This window comes from Schistocerca cancellata, chromosome 2 (genome assembly GCF_023864275.1).
Source record: "Schistocerca cancellata isolate TAMUIC-IGC-003103 chromosome 2, iqSchCanc2.1, whole genome shotgun sequence".
In the NCBI taxonomy this organism is placed as follows: Eukaryota; Metazoa; Arthropoda; class Insecta; order Orthoptera; family Acrididae; genus Schistocerca; species Schistocerca cancellata.
In genome coordinates, this window is record NC_064627.1 from 977136500 (window position 1) to 977158673 (window position 22174).

At 43.4% G+C, this 22174-nt stretch overlaps 1 protein-coding gene across 1 annotated transcript in view; it reads right to left on the minus strand.

The window, feature by feature from the left end:
• Positions 1-22174, minus strand: part of LOC126162956 (protein big brother) — a 260533-nt gene that overhangs the window by 204537 nt on the left and 33822 nt on the right. Inside the window, exons 2-3 of the mRNA XM_049919791.1 lie at positions 18620-18706; positions 14991-15101 (exon numbers count right to left, since the gene is read on the minus strand). Of these exons, the coding sequence (XP_049775748.1) occupies positions 14991-15101; positions 18620-18706 (198 nt within the window). The remainder of the gene's footprint in view (positions 1-14990; positions 15102-18619; positions 18707-22174) is intronic.

Below are 22174 nucleotides of genomic sequence, written 5' to 3' on the forward strand. Positions count from 1 at the left end.
CAGCTTGAACAAGCCTGGTGATGACGCCAGTATTGCGCAGTGTTGCTCTTCAGCTGTAAACAAAAGGAGCTCTCGGTTCATAAAGACAAAGTGAAGCAGTAAATACATAGCCTCTTACAGTGCCGGCCAGTGTGGCCGAGCGGTTCTAGGCGCTTAAGTTTGGAATCGCGCGACCGCTACGGTCGCAGGTTCGAATCCTGCCTCGGGCATGGATGTGTGTGATTTCCTTAGGTTAGTTAGGTTTAAGTAGTTGTAAGTTCTAGGGGACTGATGACCTCAGATGGTAAGTTCCATAGTGCTCTGGTCTCGCGGTAGCGTTCTCGCTTCCCGAGCACGGGGTCCCGGGTTCGATTCCCGGCGGGGTCAGGGATTTTCACCTGCCTCGAGATGACTGGGTGTTTGTGTTGTCCTCATCATTTCATCATCATCCAGGAAAGTAGCGAAATTGGGCTGAGCAAAGATTGGATAATTGTACGGGCGCTGATAACCACGCAGTTGAGCGCCCCACAAACCAAACATCATCATCACCATAGTGCTCAGAACCATTTGAACGTCTTACAGTATATTTTCCCTTTCGAGAAGGAATTCAAAACAACGTCTATAAAAGCCCTGTGGATATGCACGTGAGCTGCCTATATACATACACACACACATATTACCCCAGACACCTGTTTCGTAAGGTAGTCCTAAAAATAGCTCTGTGAGCTATTTCGTAAGATTTTCGTATCAGATCAGCGACCAAGGACAACCATAAAGCTCAATGTACGCCATCGCCGTATTAATCATGTACAGGTGTTTCTTCTGTTTAAATACTCATAAGTGTTATACTGCGAAGACATGTCGTAGAATTTCTCCTGCTAGGAACCAACGTTTTTATAACCATTTAAAAATAGTTAATACATTTTCGAATCAACTAATATGAAATATACTAGTGTTTTAATGCTGACGTCACCCTCCATGACTTTGCTGGAGATTGTGTGGAATCCTTATGAAGCCCCAACGTGAAAATTGATCGCCCGCAGACAGTGCTTGTAAAAATAAGAAACCTCCTGAACATATTCGCAGTAAACTTAATTATTTCTGATTATGCCTGGAATGGTTTTCTGACTTTCAGAAGCTCGTAGTACAAATACTGTTAGGATCCTAATATTATGAAGCTTTATGCCCTAACATGGCGAAATGGAGAGGTGTGCATTGCGAAATAAATGTTAAATCTGTTACCGTTGTGCTGTAAATTGGCCGGCCACTGTGGCCGAGCGGTTGTAGGCGCTTCAGTCCGGAACCACGCAGCTGCTACGGTCGCAGGTTCGAATCCTACCCTGGGCATGGATGTGTGTGACGTCCTTAGGTTAGTTAAGTTTACGTAGTTCTAAGTCTAGGGGACTGATGACCTCAGATGTTAAGTCCCATAGTGCTTAGAGCCATGTGAACCATTTTTTTGTGCTGCAAAAAAAATGCCATACACAAATTTCTGTAGAATATTTCTACGTAGCTGCTGATATGCAAGTAACAACTGTTACTGAAACGTTTCTTGTTCATATTTTATCAGGTGAGTCAAAACTGCGCACATGTTCAAATGTTAGTGTCGAAACGTAAATCCGACATCTAGAAACTGCAGAAAAGCGCAGCTATAGTTCGGAATGTTTCTGAGATAGTTTTACTGTAAAACAGGTAGACATTTCCGACATGCAACATTTATCTAGGATTATTTTCTGATTGAAGAGTCGCCAAGTTTAGGAAAGAGAGGAGTATCTACTTTGCAGTACTTCTCATCGTAATATTTCAAACTCTCATCAGCCCCTTCGTAATTATTTCTCTCTCTTCCAGGGCCGCGGGATTAGCCGAGCGGTCTAAGGCGTTGCAGACATGGACTGTGCGGCTGGTCCCGGCGGAGGTTCGAGTCCTCCCTCGGGCATGGGTGTGTGTGTTTGTCCTTAGGATAATTTAGGTTAAGTAGTGTGTAAGCTCAGGGACTAATGACCTTAGCAGTTAAGTCCCAAAAGATTTCACACACATTTGTACATTCTCTCTTCCAGTGTAAACCTTATCTGTACAATTTACAAATATCCGCCTGTTATTCTGTTCGAATGCACGAATATGCCAAAACTTTAACAACTAATAAAATTTCGTAACATGTATGCGAACGTATTGACATGGAACGACTAGTAGTTTACTAGTCGTTCCATGTCAATACGTTCGCATATATGATACGAAATTTTATTAGTTGTTACAGTTTCTGTGCATTCGAATAGAATAAGAGGCAGATATTAGTAAATCATACTGATAAGCTGCCTATTGGCTTGTGTCTCGGTTTCTTCGGCCGACATTCATCTAATGATTTTTCTGACGTTTCGCCAGCACGAGTGGCTGGCATTGTCAAAGCTTCATCCTCCAATGCCAGCCACTCGTGCTGGCGAAACGTCAGAAAAATCATTAGATGAACGTCGGCCGAAGAACCCGATACAGAAGCCAATAGGCAGTTTGTCAACAAGTGGCCACGAAAGCCTTAACAATTTTGCATACTGATAAGGTTCACACTGGAAGAAATGCTTACCAAGAGACTGCTGACAGTTTGAGAATATTATGATGAGAACCACTGCAACGTAGATACCCCTCTCTGTGCCTAAGTTAGTGACTCTTCAATCGGAAAACAATCTTAGATAAATGTTGCATGTCGGAAACTTCTTGGCTGTCACATTCGATGCCCCTCGCCTAAAAGCAGTATACCACACGGGAAAGTTGTGCATCTCTCAGACCCCACGCGTAACGTATCCCAGTCAGCGACCAGTAAGTCGATATTTTCGTGACGTGAATGTACCTCCTCCCCTTCCCGGCGCATGTCTAGCCGTCCCTCGGCTCTAAAACGCGTCCCCTATATTGCCGGGGATAATACGGTCTGCCTGAGCCGTAAAGCTCGTCGCGTATTTCAATTTGAACGGGGAGTGTCAGGGGCTTGGGGAGGGGAGGCCCGGTAGGGTAATGAAGTAGAGGGGTGCGCACCCCAGGGCAGCTAATCACGGCGCGCCTGCAGCCATCGCTACGGCACCCCCTTCTGCCTCTGCCCGTGGCGCCATTTTGCGTCGCACGCCGCGCTCTGCCAGTTTTTAACGTTATCCCGTAATGAGATTCTCTGAGTGCATCACAGCCCGACTACAATTACATCGAGGACGACATAGCGTTTTAGAATTACGAGGCGCGCACGAAATGTTTTAATACTTCACTATTTATAACTGTCAGAAAAAATTGATGTACATTACGCGTACAGTATTCCGTTATTTTTCGGGCATAAATGCGGGACATAATCATTTGCTCTTCCGATATACAGACGTTGCAGGCTTTTTCAAAGCGAGTTGTTGACGGTTTCGAGTGTTCACGGTATGCCTAAACGTCATTTAATGTTATACTGCGGAATAAAATACATGTCCTTCACAGATAACATGGCAACGCAGATAAAACTCGTGCATCAAAGATGTTACAAGCGCCGAGACTAAACAAACAGATCTCTGGAGGCATAATATACCTCCATGCAAAGAGCAGATGCAAATCCCCAGTGATAATCAATTAGGTGTCTAATCATTAAACTTGTTAGCCAGTTTCGGAAACCCAGTAAGCGAAGACAAAAAAAAGTCTTTCTTTGTGAGCGAAGACTCGAAATAAAAGGATTTCCACGAATTGTACAGTTGGAAGACTCGTCTGAGTTGAGCAGACTGACAGTTGTATTTCCACTGCTTTCTTGATTACAGAATCCCAATGGGATTAGCCCAGAATTTTTTACACAGTGCCAAGGAATTTTGCATAATCCTGCGTCTCGTAAGAGCAGATTGTCGTCAAAAGTTGCTAGAGCTACTGTCTTGGCTGGTAGGCGGAACATCATATTCAGTTCATGCTGCTTCACGATTCTAGTACTTTTTGAAGAAACTTTGCACGTGTATTAAAAAATGAACGTTGACTGCACTCGTTTCCCTCTTCTTTTGGTTAGCCTCGCTTTTCGGCTCTAAGGACTGAGTGACCGGGTCCGGGTTTCCGTTCAACATAAGAACCCTTTAGGTTCAAATGGCTGTGAGCACTGTCATCAGTCTGAGGTCATCAGTCCCCTAGAACTTAGAACTACTTAAACCTAACTAACCTAAGGACATCACACACATCCATGCCCGAGGCAGGATTCAAACCTGCGATCATAGCTGTCGCGCGGTTCCAGACTGAAGCGCCTAGAACTGCTCGGCCACACTGGTCGGCCCTTTCGGTTCAATCACGCTTGAATGAGCGTTTGAAAAATTCTTAACACAATGGTCGCTGCCTAACTAGCCAAAAGGAAGAGAAAACTTGGCGGATCTAACGAATAGTCTGAAGAAACATACATGCCTGTGATTTTGTAATCAAATGAAACATTCCTCCCAATTTGGCAGAGGTAAAAATTGCAAGGAGATGGCATGCTAATGTACAGTGAGCAAATGACATATAAATTAGGTCCTGCATTCTGAATTTAGTGCTAGAATGGCACTTAATCAGCAAAACGATAAAGCCTTACGGTCGCTGATTGTTGCTTCTCTTGCCTCACGCTATTTTTACAATTGACATAATAGGTAAACGCGCAACTGCACAATAACGTATACGATATGAATTAAACTTCCTGGCAGATTAAAACTGTGTGCCAGACCGAGACTCGAACTCGGGACCTTTACGATATGAATGTTTCGGAGGTTGCCTTTTTGCCGCGAATGACGCCCATGCACTAACGGAGAATAGTCAGTGAAGATGTGGAAAAGCTAAGCTCTCACTTGCTTAATGTATTATATTGGTTCTACGGTACCTAGCACGTCAAGGACAACAAAAAAAATTCTTAGAAATATTAGCTAGCTCGCTTTTAAATATATTGCTGTTACCTTTTGCTCTTACACAGTGATCAGTGATTACCTCAGGGCGAAAGTGTGTATTGCTAACTACCATTTTCTGAATGTATTTCTGAATGTTGAAAAACTGTTCAGTGACGCATTTCCGTTTCTAGCCAGTTTTTTAGTTACACAGAAATGGGGTAGAATGCTGCTTAGTTGGCAGACATCGCTTGTGAAAAGATTCTTTATTCGAAGCTACTAGAAACACATGTTAAATGAATGTCATATTATGCTTATGGCTGTACATGTTTTTATTCTGATATTGCAGTTTCGGCGTTATGCTATTGTCAAGTATAAATAATTAGTGCTATGTTAAGGAAAATATACACGTTTTACTTATGTTAGTGCCGAGCGGTTCTAGGCGCTACAGTCTGGTACCGCGCGACCGCTACGGTCGCAGGTTGGAATCCTGCCTCGGGCATGGATGTGTGTGATGTCGTTAGGTTAGTTAGGTTTAAGTAGTTCTAAGTTCTAGGGGACTGATGACCTCAGTTGTTAAGTCCCATAGTGCTTAGAGCCATTTGAACCATTTGAACTTAGGTTAATGTCCTATTTTACAACAAGGGGGCAACAGCTGTGGCAACTGACGTAATTAACGTCACTTTATTCGTGCTTATTTCTCATGCAGATTGAAACAAATGCAGCTGTAAAACGTAAATCACAACGTGGCAGCAAAGATCTTACTTTGTATAAGCGCATTTCTGATTCATTCTTCACGAAAAATAACATGAGTAAAGTGATGTTACTTATCTCAGTTGTCATAGCTGTTACCCGTATAATGTAAAACGGGACACAAGGCTACGTGGGTTCCGTCACTTAAAACATGTGTGTTCTGTGACATGGCACTAATTATTAATATTTGGCAGTGCTGTAACGCCGAAATTCAGATGTTAAAAATTGTTACACAGCCAAAAGCTGCGGACTCAAGTTACAAGTTAATGCGCTAGTTAAAATGTGTACCATACGTGCGATTTTCAATTTAACATTTCTTCGGCTACTCCTTCAGATGTTTGCTAATTAGTGAACATGCATATCTTCTGTAACTAGAGCTCTACAAATATGGAAACAAAAAATATTCTGCTTGTGGCCACCAAAAGAAGCCGTCTAATATTTGTGCTATTTACTGAGAATATTTATACGCGTGACTAACTGCGACAAAGAATGAATAACACAAACTGCTTGTGTTTAATTCCGCCATTAGGCTGCATCACTAACAAGTAAGTGAGTGGAAATAAAGCAAATCTGCGGGTGGCAACAGCAGAAATCAGTGCTACGTGTCGCTGCGGCAAGATGGCGGCCGTCATCGATCGGTGGTCAGCTTTCTCTCGCCCCCTCGCCCGCAGAACTCAGCTTTTCCTCTGCGAAGCACGAGTTTCTGGAAGACCTCTCACACAATCAGGACGACTATAGATCACGTGCGACACTTTCTGAAATCCGACCTTTAGCAATACTTTCACCACCTATCGACATAATTTGTAGACATGATAACAAGTATGAGAAACATGTCTTGATTGGACTTTCACTGCGCTAAATGTAAGAGTTGTACTTTTGACATTGGTTTATTGTACTACAGTGAGAACTTCTGGCTTCATATCAAACATGTTGCCTGTTTACAATTATAGGATGGACTTGTGAAATTCACACTTGTTGCACACGTTCACTGTAGCCGCCTGTAAATTAATGTAGTCGTAAATGGAAGTGGTTGTAGACTTATCCTTGGAATGTATATCCTCGATACACAATAAAGTGAAGCGGCTCTAACCAGATACCGGCGAACATATTTTTTATCCTTACACAAGACGATTTTCCTCTTTGGAACAGTGGTTATTTTGCTGAAAAGTTTTCTATAATAAAGAAAGGCGTTAAGCACTAAGTGATCAACAGCTGTCGATTCTCCAAACAAGTGAGGAATAGCATTAGATGCTATTTATGACGACCAAAACGACGTTGAAGTTTTAACTCTGCTGGGGCGCTTAGTTACGCTCTTCGGAACTTTGTATGTATTCCGCCCTTTCGGCCACAGTGGGCAACCTCCTTTAACTCTTTATTAACATACGAAAGCTGTCACATGTAATGAACAAATACGAAAACTTTTAGTCAAGTTTTCCCAGATACATATTCAAGTTAAAATTAGCTTATAGCTCAGAGAGAGAAAATGAATTTTAGCACGTAAAAAATCTATTACCAGTATGTATTGCGTAAAAGATGAAATACACGATATACTTCCCGAAAGTTTCCTTTTAGCACTGCTGCTAATACCTTCCCCGACCACCAACTTCGCATCGCCATTTTTCCTGCTAAAGCGTACTCCATGTGATTAAAAAAATAGTTCAAATGGCTCTGGGCACTATGGGACTTAACATCGATGGCCATCAGTCCCCTAGAACTTAGAACTACTTAAACCTAACTAACCTAAGGACATCACACACATCCATGCCCGAGGCAGGATTCGAACCTGCGACCGTAGCAGTCGCGCGGCCCCGGACTGAACGCCCAAACCGCTAGGCCACCGCGGCCGGCCGTGATTATATTGAGACAGAGTGTTCGCGAAAGTGCCAATAAAAAGTAATCTAAAAAAATAGCTAATTAAGAAATATCTAAGTCAGCTGTCAGAGCTCTAGCGATTAAATTTCAAGTCTTCTGACGGCGTAAAATAAATACTATTTATTCACTTTTTATTTCTCTATCCAGACAGCCGTAACTGTTGCTTTACATTCGATTTGCAACTGATTTAAAGGAATTTCGTCTGTGAATGTGCTTTCAGACTTTGGCTTGCGGCTTCAAAATTTATTCCAATTCCGTTGGAAACCAATAAATACAGGCGTTTGGATACAGAAATAGAAGAGCGTAAATTCAATTGCATTGGCATGAAAATCTTAGCAACTGTCTTCCCCACGTCTCCACCACTGTGAAAGCTACAAAAGTACCTTAATCATTGTCACAGTTTCCGCATGACTAAAACCGGAGTATTACCAACAACACATCTAACAGGAGACATCGTCAGCGCTTGTGCGTGGAAGTGTCTAGTCTACTGTGAGTGACGTAAGCCTGTAAGAACCGTATTGGCTGCAAGCTGGTCTATAGCTAAGAGAGCTATAAACTCCCTGTAACGACAACTGAAGCGGGATTTTTGTAATAAAATCTGCTGACAGGTCACAGCGGAGAAAAAAAAAGGAACAGCAGGGCTAAGAATATAGTAGTGGTGACAAAGAAAGGAAGGTTAAAGATCGATTCACACTGGTTGTCACGGAACGGAATGTCATCGTCAAGGTTTCCCGGGACGAAATTTTTGATGTTGACGTTGTTGGGGTGGCAGTGGCGTCGTCTACTAACATCAGAAGTTCTCGCCGTGCTCCTTATTCGTGGCATAGTAGTGAACTGAACTACTTTTATCTTCTCAATTTGTATTTTGTTGTTCATTTTGCATTCGTGGCATATTGCGAAGGTTACATGAGAACTTTGAGATTTTTCCTATGAATGTTCTTCCACAAAACAGACCAGAAAAGTAGTCTAGATTTTATAATACCTAGACAAAGAACTCACCTACTCTGTGCTTATTTAACAATTTATACACATAAAATAATTACTTAAATGTCTTTTTAATAGTGAAAAAAGTTAATTCTGTTGAAGGAGAAAAATATTTTCTCATTATGTGGCACTTATAAAGGAAATAAGAAGCAAATAATAAAGTAAAATGGCATTACGTAATGTCTTCAAAGTATTCTTTGATGTGTGTAGGTACATAATTTATATGGCAAATAAAATTGATATTTTGAAATGTGTAGACGACATTTCTTCCATCATGTGGAACCCGGCCCGCTCTGCCTTACGACGACACTCAGAAAGCAGTGGATAGTGGGTACCGGCTCTCAGGTTGATGCAGTGCTCCTAGACGTCTGGTAGGCGTTCGATACAGTCCCGCACTGTCACGTAATCATCAAAACACGAGCGTACGGAATATTAGACCAGCTGTGTGACTGGAATGAAAAGCTTCCAGCAAGTACAACACAACGTGTTTTTCTCAACGAAGAGAAATCGAACATCGGGTGTATTAGAGGGGAGTGCAATAGGACCATTACTTTTCACAATATACGTAAATGACTAAGTGGATAATGTCGGAAGTTCCATGACGCTTTTCGCGCATGATGCTGTTGTGTACAGAGAAGTTTAACGCTAGAAAAGTGTAGCAAAATGCAGGAACATCGGCAGAGGATCCTCGATTAGTGTGGGGCCTCGCAGTTCATACTTAAACGAGTGTAATGTATTGCAAATACATAGGCAGGGAGACCCACTACTGTATGATTACACTATTGCAGAACAATAACTGGAAGCAGTCGCTTCCATAAATCACCTAGCAGTGTGCATACGGAGCAAATTAAACTGGAACGACCACATACCTAAGACTAACCATAAACGGATTCATTGGGAGAATCCTTAGGTAGTCACCCCCAAAGGAAGTAGCGTACAAAATCCTCGTTTGGGGAATACTTCAATGCTGCTCGTCGGTTTGGGATCAGTACCAGACAGGACTGATGTAGCAAAAAGGTAAGATACAAAGAAGAGCAGCACGCTTCGCTACAGGTCCACTTCATAAGCGTGAAAGTTTCACACAGTGGCTCAGCCAACCCCAGTGGCAGATGCTGTAGGGGAGGTGTTCTGCACTGTGGTGTGATTTATTGTTTAAAGTACGTACTGTTTGACACGCACTTTCGACAACAGTTTCTCCCAGCACACACGGTGGCGATGGGCATCGCTCGTATGGAACTTCAACAGTTAAGGTGGAACTGTGCAACTAATGGTACTACCTATTATTCTACATATATATATATATATATATATATGCGTTTTGGTCTTGAATATTTTTAGTTTAGAATTTACTTTTATAAGAAATTTGCGTTTCTGTAAACTTTATAACAAAACAGGTGTTACTTTTGACTGTTTATAATAGGCCTTCGAATGATGGGTTAAACTCGAAACGAGTCATTACAGTTAATAATTAAATTCAGAGAAAACCCGCGGCTTGTTTCAAGCAACCACACAACCTTTTTAAAATCTTTCCAATAATCGTACCATTAAGTATCCCGAGCCACCCACCATAAGGTGGCTTACGGAGTACAAACGTATATGCGTATGTTTCCATTTTTCAGCAATATGAAAAATCTGTAATACGACCTATCAAGGACAATTGTTATGAACTTTACTTCGGCTGTTAAAGTACTTTAATATATGTGCTATATTCTGAGTTTTTGCAAGACGGGCGGAATTTCATAAGCGCACTTTCACCGTACAGTACTGGTCTAAGCGATGTGACATTATGTTGAATCTCCGTCTAGAGTGAACACACAACCATTTGACGGCGACATTACCTACCGTTCCGAGATGTTCTGCTGACGACCAGTACTGAGCCGTTTTCAGACGTCCTGTCGATCTTGACATCTCTAAGCAAGTCGAACGGTTCAGAAGATGGTAACGGTCGCGTTCTTATAGAACGAACCAATGTCATCAACTGACTGAAACAAAGTAAGCGAACCACATAAACTTAAACCGGCACGGTGTATTACTACAGAATCGTAACTTAGTTATTTAACCATTTCACAACGACGTTAGTGCCTCTTAATTCGCAAATAAAGGCCCTCAAAACGTTCCCGACTGTTTTTGGTACATGGAAACCGATGTCTCCCTCCCTCCCTCCCCCCCTCTCTCTCCCCCCGTTCCGTGTGTGTGTGTGTGTGTGTGTGTGTGTGTGTGTGTGTGTGTGTGTGTGTGTGTGTGTATACACACAGAGTTCGTCAGGAGGGAGTCCCCAGAAGAGCAGTCATGAATGCTGAGGGCGGGTGAGTACCGTTGTAACGGCCTCTCACAATATGCGCTTTCGTTCCGGCCGTCAGCTTAGCGAGCCAGGGGGTGTCTAGCATGTCTGCCGGCACACGTGGACCTCCAGTCCTCTCCGACACGTTCCGGCGAAAGGCCGACCCTTAAACGTCTCTTTTCAGGCACCGTTATATTGCTTCCAACTCCAGGTGCCCCAAGTTATTGGCCACGCTCTTCCAACGAACGACAGAAAACCAGTTACAAATTACCTGAAATACACTCCTGGAAATGGAAAAAAGAACACATTGACACCGGTGTGTCAGACCCACCATACTTGCTCCGGACACTGCGAGAGGGCTGTACAAGCAATGATCACACGCACGGCACAGCGGACACACCAAGAACCGCGGTGTTGGCCGTCGAATGGCGCTAGCTGCGCAGCATTTGTGCACCGCCGCCGTCAGTGTCAGCCAGTTTGCCGTGGCATACGGAGCTCCATCGCAGTCTTTAACACTGGTAGCATGCCGCGACAGCGTGGACGTGAACCGTATGTGCAGTTGACGGACTTTGAGCGAGGGCGTATAGTGGGCATGCGGGAGGCCGGGTGGACGTACCGCCGAATTGCTCAACACGTGGGGCGTGAGGTCTCCACAGTACATCGATGTTGTCGCCAGTGGTCGGCGGAAGGTGCACGTGCCCGTCGACCTGGGACCGGACTGCAGCGACGCACGGATGCACGCCAAGACCGTAGGATCCTACGCAGTGCCGTATGGGACCGCACCGCCACTTCCCAGCAAATTAGGGACACTGTTGCTCCTGGGGTGTCGGCAACATCGTGCAGCCCGCCTCCAGTGGTGTCGCGACAGGCGTGAATGGAGGGACGAATGGAGACGTGTCGTCTTCAGCGATGAGAGTCGCTTCTGCCTTGGTGCCAATGATGGTCGTATGCGTGTTTGGCGCCGTGCAGGTGAGCGCCACAATCAGGACTGCATACGACCAAGGCACACAGGGCCAACACCCGGCATCATGGTGTGGGGAGCGATCTCCTACACTGGCCGTACACCACTGGTGATCGTCGAGGGGACACTGAATAGTGCACGGTACATCCAAACCGTCATCGAACCCATCGTTCTACCATTCCTAGACCGGTAAGGGAACTTGCTGTTCCAACAGGACAATGCACGTCCGCATGTATCCCGTGCCACCCAACGTGCTCTAGAAGGTGTAAGTCATCTACCCTGGCCAGCAAGATCTCCGGATCTGTCCCCCATTGAGCATGTTTGGGACTGGATGAAGCGTCGTCTCACGCGGTCTGCACGTCCAGCACGAACGCTGGTCCAACTGAATCGCCAGGTGGAAATGGCATGGCAAGCCGTTCCACAGGACTACATCCAGCATCTCTATGAGCATCTCCATGGGAGAATAGCAGCCTGCATTGCTGCGAAAGGTGGATATACACTGTACTAGTGCCGACATTGTGCATGCTCTGTTGCCTGTGTCTATGTGCCTGTGGTTCTGTCAGTGTGATCATGTGATGTATCTGACCCCAGGAATGTGTCAATAAAGTTTCCCCTTCCTGGGACAATGAATTCACGGTGTTCTTATTTCAATTTCCAGGAGTGTATGTTCATCCCTAGAGCGCATGAATCAGTCGTAATATGCTGTTTTTATGACCTTCTTACGGTACATTTCAAGAAACACTTATTATTATTACTATTATTAATAACCAATAACCTTATCAAAATATGAGGAAGTAAAATGTAACAAACATTATCACACAAATATTTAGGGCTTAAGATAACTGAAGACGCACGAAGCAAAGAAGACAAACAAAGAATTCTAAAAACAAAAGCAATGCTCACGGGTAAAAGAAAAATGCTTTCTTCAGAAATCATATATATTGGAGTGAGGAAAAAAGGGATTATGTGTTGCATTTTAAGCGTAACACTGCGTGGAAGTAGAACATGAACGATAGGCAAAAATGAAATCTCTTGAAGCATGCTGCGCGGGGTAGTCGCCCGGTCTAGGGCGTTTTGTCACGGTCCGCGCGGCTCTCCCCGTCGGAGGTTCGAGTCCTCCCTCGGGCATGGCTGTGTGTGTGTTGTCCTTAGCGTAAGTTAGTTTAAGTTAGATTAGGTTCGAATGGCTCTGAGCACTATGGGACTTAACATCTTAGGTCATCAGTCCCCTAGAACTTAGAACTACTTAAACCTAACTAACCTAAGAACATCACACACATCCATGCCCGCGGCAGGATTCGAACCTGCAACAGTAGCGGTCACACGATTCCAGACAGAAGCGCCTAGAACCGCTCGGCCACACCGGTCGACTTAGATTAAGTAGTGCGTAAGCTTAGGGACCGATGACCTAGGCAGTTCGATCCCATAACACCTTACCACAAATTTCCAAAAAATTTTCTTGAAGCATTTTACCTAAGGTGCTGCAGACACCTGTTGAATTGGACAAATAACACTAACAACCAGGAATTCCTGCAAAGAATTGGGGAAGAAAGGTCCTTTAGGAGAACAATAGCGCGAAGAAGACGTGATGAGTGTTCTGTTCTAGAAGAATCATTACAAAGCACGAAGGTCCGAAGAAGACTGCGACTGGCATTTTTAAAACAAGCTATACGCAGTGCAGGAGTCCATAACCATGCAGAAATGAAAACATTACATCCTAACAGATTCAGGAGGAGATCTCCCAACCAATCGGAAGACATGACGAAAACGAAGAGCCAGTAACTTCATTTCAAGCCACAAATTAGGCTTCGTAGCGTCTACACCATTGTGAGCTGAACCGGGTGAACAACCTCTTAGTCGTATCTGAGATAAAGAGCAGTAGCTATCAAATGACCGAGGCCGAACAAGGATTCGTGTTCATCGTCTGTAAAACATAAAACTTGCAAGAAGGCAATATCACATATAGTAACCGCTCTGCATATCAGCGGTATGGAGCAGCCTCACAAGGAACTGTTAAAAACTGTGAGGAGATTTAACTCTACGAGGTAAACACCAGCGTGGGTCGCATAATAATCGTTGCTCTCACAGTACCCAGGATGAACGACTGTGACGTATGTGCCTTACCCTTAAGTGTAAATTTTATCCTGCGAATAATGTACAGCAGCGAGTCAGAATTCAGTTTTGGTTAACTTTATTTGAAAAACACGATTATTGGTTTCAACGTTACAAATTTATCATCACATGGCTATCAGGTCTTTATCAAAACACAGGGTACGGTGATATATAGGTAAGTACGCTTACCAGGTGTTTTGTAATAAGGATAAATTTGTAAATTCTTTGCCAGTAACGTGCTTTTATTTCTTTTTTTTCGCAAAATATAGTGAACACAAATTGAATTAACGCTGACTGCTGATGTACGGTATCACACAACACCCGCTATTCCCCAATAATGTCATTACTTAGCAAAATAACACAATACCATATTCATTCTGATGCTATCATAGCTGCGCAAAAAGGTTGCTGAGATAACTTGTTCGTAAAATAAACTGTTCAAGAACTGTGAAGGATAGCAGAAAGGGAGGCAAGGAAGGGGAATTTTTAGATCTTCAGCAGAGGTATAAGCGGGATGGACGAGCAGGCGAGAAAGGAATTCAGACTGCTTGGAAAATGGGGCGGACGAAGAGGAACAGGAGGAGGAGGAGATTAGTGTTCAACGTCCCGTCGACAACGACGTCATTAGAGACGGAGCACAAGCTCGGATTAGGGAGGGATGGGGAAGGAAACCGGCCGTGCCCTTTCAGTTTGCCTGAAAGCACGGAAAACCTAAATCAAGATGGCCGGAGAGGGGTTTGAACCGTCGTCTTCCCGAATGCGAAAATGGTGAGGGGGGGGGGGGGGAGTGGAGGAGGAAATTGTGGCTGCGACCAACTCTGAGTAAATGGTAATGGTGATTGTGTGTCATATGTCTTTATTTAATATTATGCTGAGTGGTCTATTAATTTAACAATTATGTGGTTTGCGAAATTGATCTGATCATTTGAGTTGTTTCATTTCTGTTGTGTGAGCCTCTTTTTTTAATATGGTAGTTTTCTTGTAGAGTGGGAAGGTGTTTCTTGTATATCATCATGATTTCCATGTCTGAGTCTCTGTGGGTAATTTTGTGTTAGAGCGGGAGAACGGCCTAGATCCTTAACAGAGCTTTCAAAAATGCGCAAGCAATCACGGCTGATAGGGCAGAGCTAGATGCTAGCTATGACCTGCACTAAGCCGCCGTCTTTCGCATCCGCCGGCAAGCGGACCGATAGACCATCGCGCGCCCCGTGCTCACCTTGCCGTGCTCCTTGTCGAAGTCGCACTCGCGGCCCGGGTCCGCCGTGCTGTAGCCGTTGGTGCTGGGGTTGAACACCAGCTGGATGTTGGTGCCCGTCGCCACGAACGCCTGCAAAACCACCGAACGACGGGCTGGTTACCTGTGCATATATTTTAATTTAAACCCCCCGCCGCGGTTTTCTCTCATGAAGGCTAATCTCCGGAACTGTTGTTGAGATTTTGTGCGGTTTTCACTAATAGGGAGGTTAACTCCTCAATTGCCAGGTGTACCACTTCCAGCCCTCTCACCAAACAAGTCCCTGGCACCTCTGAGAACTGAACCCGAATCGGCGCATGACATTCAGACACGCAGACCGCTCACTATCGGACTACTGACCACAAAATACCAAACAAAACTGTAATTAATTGACCACGAAGGTGGTACGAAGCAGTCACCATGAAGAATTTCAAACGAACGATAAGATCATTTATAACTATCAAGCCCTTGTACATGAATATTTATGCATTAACGGATCCCGTTTTCCGCTTTGAGATTAAAAGTCTGAAGTTTCGCTCTTCAACTAATGGTAACTGATGGCCAGAAGCTTTTATAGCAACACTGGTGATTACAGTAAAAGTGCTTAAAATTGAGAAGTCCCGTTAACTCTCTGCATCATGTCTTATGGAGTTGGACGCAGAAGGAACAATGGTTTCCAAAACATCAGTTATATCACGTATCTTTAGAACTTAAGAGATCCACACGAGTTTTTGCTTATTAATGATTGTTTAACCCACTTGCGTAGCCGAGGACACTAATGCACGCCTGTGCGATGGCGCTCGACTCTTGAGTAAGCCGGCTGTAGTCCTATCCCAGTGGTGTATAAAATTTTCACTTGTTTTCTACTCGGTGGGGCGCCATAGCCTCGATAAAATTGAGGAAATGCATGCACAGGAACACATGGCACGTGACAATTGACGAGACGAGGCACTATATCTGTTGCTAGTGTAGATGCACCTGAGAATGTGCCATACCCTAAACTAGTGGTGCAGAATAAAGCAATTTTAAATGCAGTCCGGTAGAACAAAATTCTTCAAATTTTCAGTGGTAACAAGAGAAGAATGTTGGTGGTGTAAAATTCTTATCCGCATCTCACTGCAGTGTTTCATGAAGTGAGGGCACGTGATGCTGTTGATGACGATCCGCATGGTGTTACTCAAGAGTATATCACGTACCGCCATCGGGTTTCAGCCTCTCCCTTCTATCATTATCACCATCGCCACGATTGTTACTCTTTGGCATTGTCAATCGGGGGGGGGGGGGGGGGGGCAGGGAGAAGACACGATCTGTTGAATAAAAATTCTACATCAAGATCGCAAATATTCTTTACCGAGCCATCTTCAGAGCAATCTTAAATGTTGTTCAGTGTATGACACACGTTCACAGCGTCGTATTTTTTGGAGCTAAGAGGCTGTAGTTAAATAAAGTATCCTAAAGTGAAAATCTTGGTTGGTTATGTAAATTGACAACTCTGATTAGTGGTTAACGTATTCTGTTTACATAACCAACTACGAGTTTCACTTCAGGGTTTTTTTATATAACTAGGGCGACTTAGCTCTAGAAAATACGACGATGTGTCGTGCGTCTCAGAAACTGAACAATATTTTAGATTGATCTGAAGATGGTTCGGTAATCAGCCTAAACTGGCAAGCAGTAAGGGAAATTTGCGACCTTGACATAGGATTTTTATGCACACATAGTACAAACATTACACTATACAAGCGACCTACACTCTACGAATACACATACGATACGATTCTCACATATTCTCATGGAAAAGGGCCAGTGAGAGCGGAGAAAGAACACTTTTTCCGATAGGCGTCTGAACCTCACCCCGTAGGATATCCCAGCCAACAATGCCACACAACATTTACATTTTTAAGGATTATGTCATTTAAAACGTAATTTTTAACTTTCCAGTTTTTACGTTATCCCAATGTTAACACAATCAAGGACTGAAAAACGAATATCCTAGTCTTGAATGAAATTATATAGTTCTTAGTGAAAATAGTGTTCGATATAGGGAATACAGAATATTTAATATCACGAAAAATTGATGTTTAAATCATTTGGGCCGGAAAGTGATTTATAAAACGGGTAACTTAACTGTAAAAAATCGTCCTATGGTTTATATGAAATGAGAAGCTGAACATAAATGATTAGTAGTTGAATCCATTAACAACAGTGTTTGGGACAGAGATTATCAGTAGGATGAGGAGTCAGGGGTGAGAACTGTACGTGTTTCCAAGAAGGCTGAAGCGATTCGCGATTCTGGAGTGAAAAATTCCTCTGTGACGCAAACATTATTTTTTTAATGAAGCCTGACATAGCCAGGGAGGAGACTGCGGTCTTAATGTGGCTTATTAAATAAACTAGTTGTCGTACTTTGTGACAGGAAACTTGCGCTGTAGACGTGAAAAGTTTTTTTTTAACTTTTTACGTCTACAGCGCAATTTTCCTGTCACAAAGTACGACAACCAGTTTAGGTTGCTATCTGCAACCATATTCAGATCGTTCAGAATGTGAAAAAGCGGTGAATGTGCATTGGAAAGCATCATTAGCTGTTGTCATGCAATAACTGACATTCTTAAATACCAAGACAATAACACTACGTAGTTTAAAAACATCACCGTGAGCAAACAAGGTTGCAGACCATAATCTCACAGGATGACGGTAATATACGAAAATGTCCAGTTGCGTGAGTAAAAATTGGATTAAAAGCTCATTTTTTTAAGTGTTAGTATGTTGTTTACAAGATGGCGGCGTTCTAAGCTGTGCCTCGGCTGTAATATGACGTTTAACTCTGCCCTGGAATTTCTTTTACATCGAATGTAATATTGATAATTTTTGCAGAGTTGCAACAGTAAAATATCAGAAACAGTGTTTTTATTCGATAACATCAGATTCCTTTTCTTTTTTTTGGGGGGTGGGGGGCAGGAAGCCCTTTTTAGATCTCTTGAGCATAATTCAACGGTGCATAAACTGTTAAGAAAAACAGTTGTGGTTGCAAGGGAAAAATACTTTTACTTACGCGTTTCATCCTTCTGGGACATTATCAGAAAATCTACAAAGAAAAGAAAAAAAAGGAAAGGAACATACGTCAGAGTGGATATGTTCCTACTTTGCAAAGCTATACTGGACCTTACCTTGACGTATAATGTTTTCTTTTTCTTATAGATTTTCTGATGTTACGCCAGAGGGGCGAAAGGGTTTTGTTTTCTCTGCAACCAAGACTGTTTTTCTTTCGAAATATCACCCATGGTTGCTGTACCCGATACGCCATGGAATGGGAAGAATAGTACATTTTAATATATTCTGTGATAAGATCAGCACCTTTTAATTTTTTTAATTTTTTATGTCTTCTAAAACTGGACGAATATCCCTTTTTTGTAAAAAAATCAATCTAGGCGATCAAAAACAAACTAAAGTTTTTCGCCTTGCTTATTTTGTAATTATTTGTAATTATTGAGCGTTTTACAGGTTAAGACTATTCAAAACAGCATACAGAAATGAATTAGACTCGCGAAATCTATTGCATTCGTTTAAGAAAAAATATATGATGTAGCCAAACAAGAGAGAGAGACACTTACGATTTCCGTGTGCCCCTCACGACAGCCGTTGTGGAAGCGGGCCTGCCTCTCTTCCAGTGGTCGGTCCCGGTAGCCAGTATACCGCACCTGCAACACGAATACAGTTCCAGACTCATTACTTCGAAGACAAGGACAGCAATTTAGCGCAGTGCAACAGGAATTAAGTCTGTGGGCTGTATGATGAGAAGAAACGAAGTGCCTGATACTTCCAGGCCTACGTCTACTGCCAAAGCACAGTTACCATACTCATATCCTCAAAAAGTTAATAGTAAAGTAAGAGAATGGCACTGCTTCAGCTCTTAAGTGTAAGACCGATGAGTTTAATCTGCCTCGTAGCATAGCAACCAATCTGCGCATCTCCTGGTTTTGTTTCGTCTGCAGCACAGCGAGCATTTGCATTGTAGAACTGGCATTTATATCTGCTCCGAAGCTGCATCGTTTTAACCTAACTGGTGAGACACGTGGGGCAGGGGAGGATGCGGCTAATCCAGATAACAGCGTTAACTCCCCTGCAGAAGCTTAGGGGACCACCTAAGAACTGTACCTTGACTGGCTGCTGGATCAGTCCAGTGGTCGCTATCGGTCCAATTGTCGCTAATCCGAAGCAGGAATCTATTTATGCTCTCTTGCATCGTAATCTCTCGCTACATGAACTATTCTGTCCGAATATGGGACGAAGGCGCTAACTCTCAAAGTTTAATAGCTACAGTTACATCTGATTACAAATTTAACACGACAATAGGCCGTTGACGACTGCAGGATATATTTGGTAGCGTGCAGATAAATGTGAAAACTGTCAGACGTTAGTGTGCCATGTCCCGCTTGTAAATTTCTGATCAGCATAATACACAGAAGGATGGAAAAAAATTTCAAACATAGTGCAGGAATATCAATTTGGTTTCAGAAAGAGAAAAGGTGCGAGAGGAGCAACTCTGTCATTACGCTTGGTAGCTGAAGGCAAACTGAAGAAAAATTAGGACATCTTCCTAGTATTTGTCGACCCAGTGAAAGCCTTCTATAACTTAAGGCAGATTAAGAGAAAAATCCGTAGAAGACTGGATGACACGTACAGTCATAGACAAATGGTCTATATCACACATGTACAAAATCTACGTGGGACTGACAAAAATCAAAGGTCAACGAAGACGAGTGCGTGTTAGGGTCGGTGAGAGGCACAGTTGCAGCTAATCACACTTGTTGTTCACAACCTGTTCGTCGAGGAAGCATTAAAGAAAGTTAAAGAAAATTTCGGAAGAGAAATGAAAAAACAAATTTCGCCTACGAGACAGCTCCTTGGCCGGATGTAAGGGAGATAAGAAGACCCGCCGAAAGGTTCAAATGGTTCAAATGGCTCTGAGCACTATGGGACTTAACTTCTGAGGTCATCAGTCCCCTAGACTTAGAACTACATAAACCTAACTAAGCTAAGGACATCACACACATCCATGCCTGAGGCAGGATTCGAACCTGCGACCGTAGCGGTTACGCGGTTCCAGACTGTAGCGCCTAGAACCGCTGGCCACTCCGGCCGGCCCGCCGAAAGGAACATATGACATACTTGGTACGGAATATGGCTAAAGGATAACCACAGTTGAGACTTATGTGATAAAGTGTAGATGAAGATGTTCCAAAAGTAGACTAGCATAGACGAAGATAGCTTTCTTCAATAAAATAGCTCAACTGTATCAGATAGTAGTATAGAATTGAGGAGAAAGTTTCTAGAAGTTTCGTTTGGAGCACTGCATGGAAGTGGAACGTGAATCATCGGACATCTGGAGAAGTAAGACCCGGAAATAGTTGAAAAGTTGTGTTAGCGAAGAATGCTGATCTTCAGTGGACAGATAAAATTTGAGATGGAGTAGTCCAAAGAATAAGTGAGGACAAGAATAGTTACTTCACAGAATAGATCTTAGCATCATAATGTGACGCTAGGTGTCGGATGCCAACTTTGACAACAAGATAGTGATCCACATTCTGAATGAACGACCGAGCGCTAATGGACCCATTATCCATCTCCACCACGTTAACACAACACACAAACAGTTAAAACATCGAAACGACTAGCACAGTCGATCCTATTAGCACGTCGTTACGGACATTAGTTAGGCGACAAAAACAAGTGACAGGTCTACGATGAAAGAAGAGGCGCCAGGTGAGGTTCTGCACAAAAACGATACGAAATCCACGGGGGAAAAAAAAAGAGAGTACGAAATATTAAAGAAATCAGTGCACGTAACAAATTCAGTGTAATTGTGAGGGATTCAAAATAAGCGTGGCTGTGTCATTAACTGCTTAGGACCGCGCCTACGTACATTTGACAGAATTCCACAGAGTATTCTTCCAGCAAAACGGCTGAGAAACTCCACGGCGGAACGCCTCGGACGCCTGCCAGGGGCTATTATCGCCTTCGCGCAGCGTTACTGCATTCGCGCCGCCGAATTATCTCAGCATCCAGCATCTTCAGCGCTCATGGTTCTTCACAGTAGTAGCGCTAGTGAGGTGTTATCTTACACGCAGAGCATCATGCTTTCGAATCAGCTCTCCGACAAATTGCTTTATTTTTACTACGTTCTTCTGTAGTCGAATCACTGACTCCATTAAAATTAATGTTGAGGTACCTAATTTGGCAAGCACACCCACTGCACGAAAAGTGGAAATTTGTGGTAAGATCTTATGGGACCAAACTGCCGAGATCATCGGTCCCTAAGCTTACATGCTATTTAATCTAACTTGAACTAACTAAAGGACGACACACACCCATGCCCGAGGGAGGACTCGAGCCTCCGACGGGGGGAGCCGCGCGGACCGTGACATAACGCCCGAGACCGCGCGGCCCCACTGCACGAAGGATGAAAGGAAACTGTCAGAGGTTACACCAGTATCAGTACTGACCCTTTGTACCTCTGACAGCGTATTGAGCAATTTAGTAAAGTGTGGCGCGTAGACATTCAGCAAGCAACTCTAAAATTCCCTCTTCATATTACCCAGTTGCCTTTACGAAACAGAAAGGAAGAAAAGTTAAGACTCAAACGTCACATCCAATCTGATATCATTAATGACAGGCAAGGACGTGACGATGTCGCCGTGACCCTTTCGAACGAGCTTTGCCTGCCTCAAGTGATAGAGGGCGATCGCGGTAAGCATGAATTAGATCGATCCGGAGGAAAACTGAACACCATTTCTATCGAATTGGGGTCCAAGGCCTCAATCACGGCGCTGCCTCGCTCTCTCTCTCTCTCTCTCTCTCTCTCTCTCTCTCTCTCTCTCTCTCTCTCTTTTCAAGAGATTGATCGAAACGACCCATGGTATGATCCGTAACTTTCTCTTCCAGATCGACAAAAAAGTTTGGACCATATCTAGGAAGTTCTTCGTTTGGAGCCTCGGTCTCGAAATAGTTTCCAGAATATTTACCACCAATGACATTAGCTGTTCTACATTAAACATACTTAAAAACGGCATTAAGCGTTAGCATCGCGAACCTAAATACCATCCCACCCTTTCCTTATATCTCCTCCTAAAATCTTCCAATCTTTACCGCACAGTTATTGCAAATGC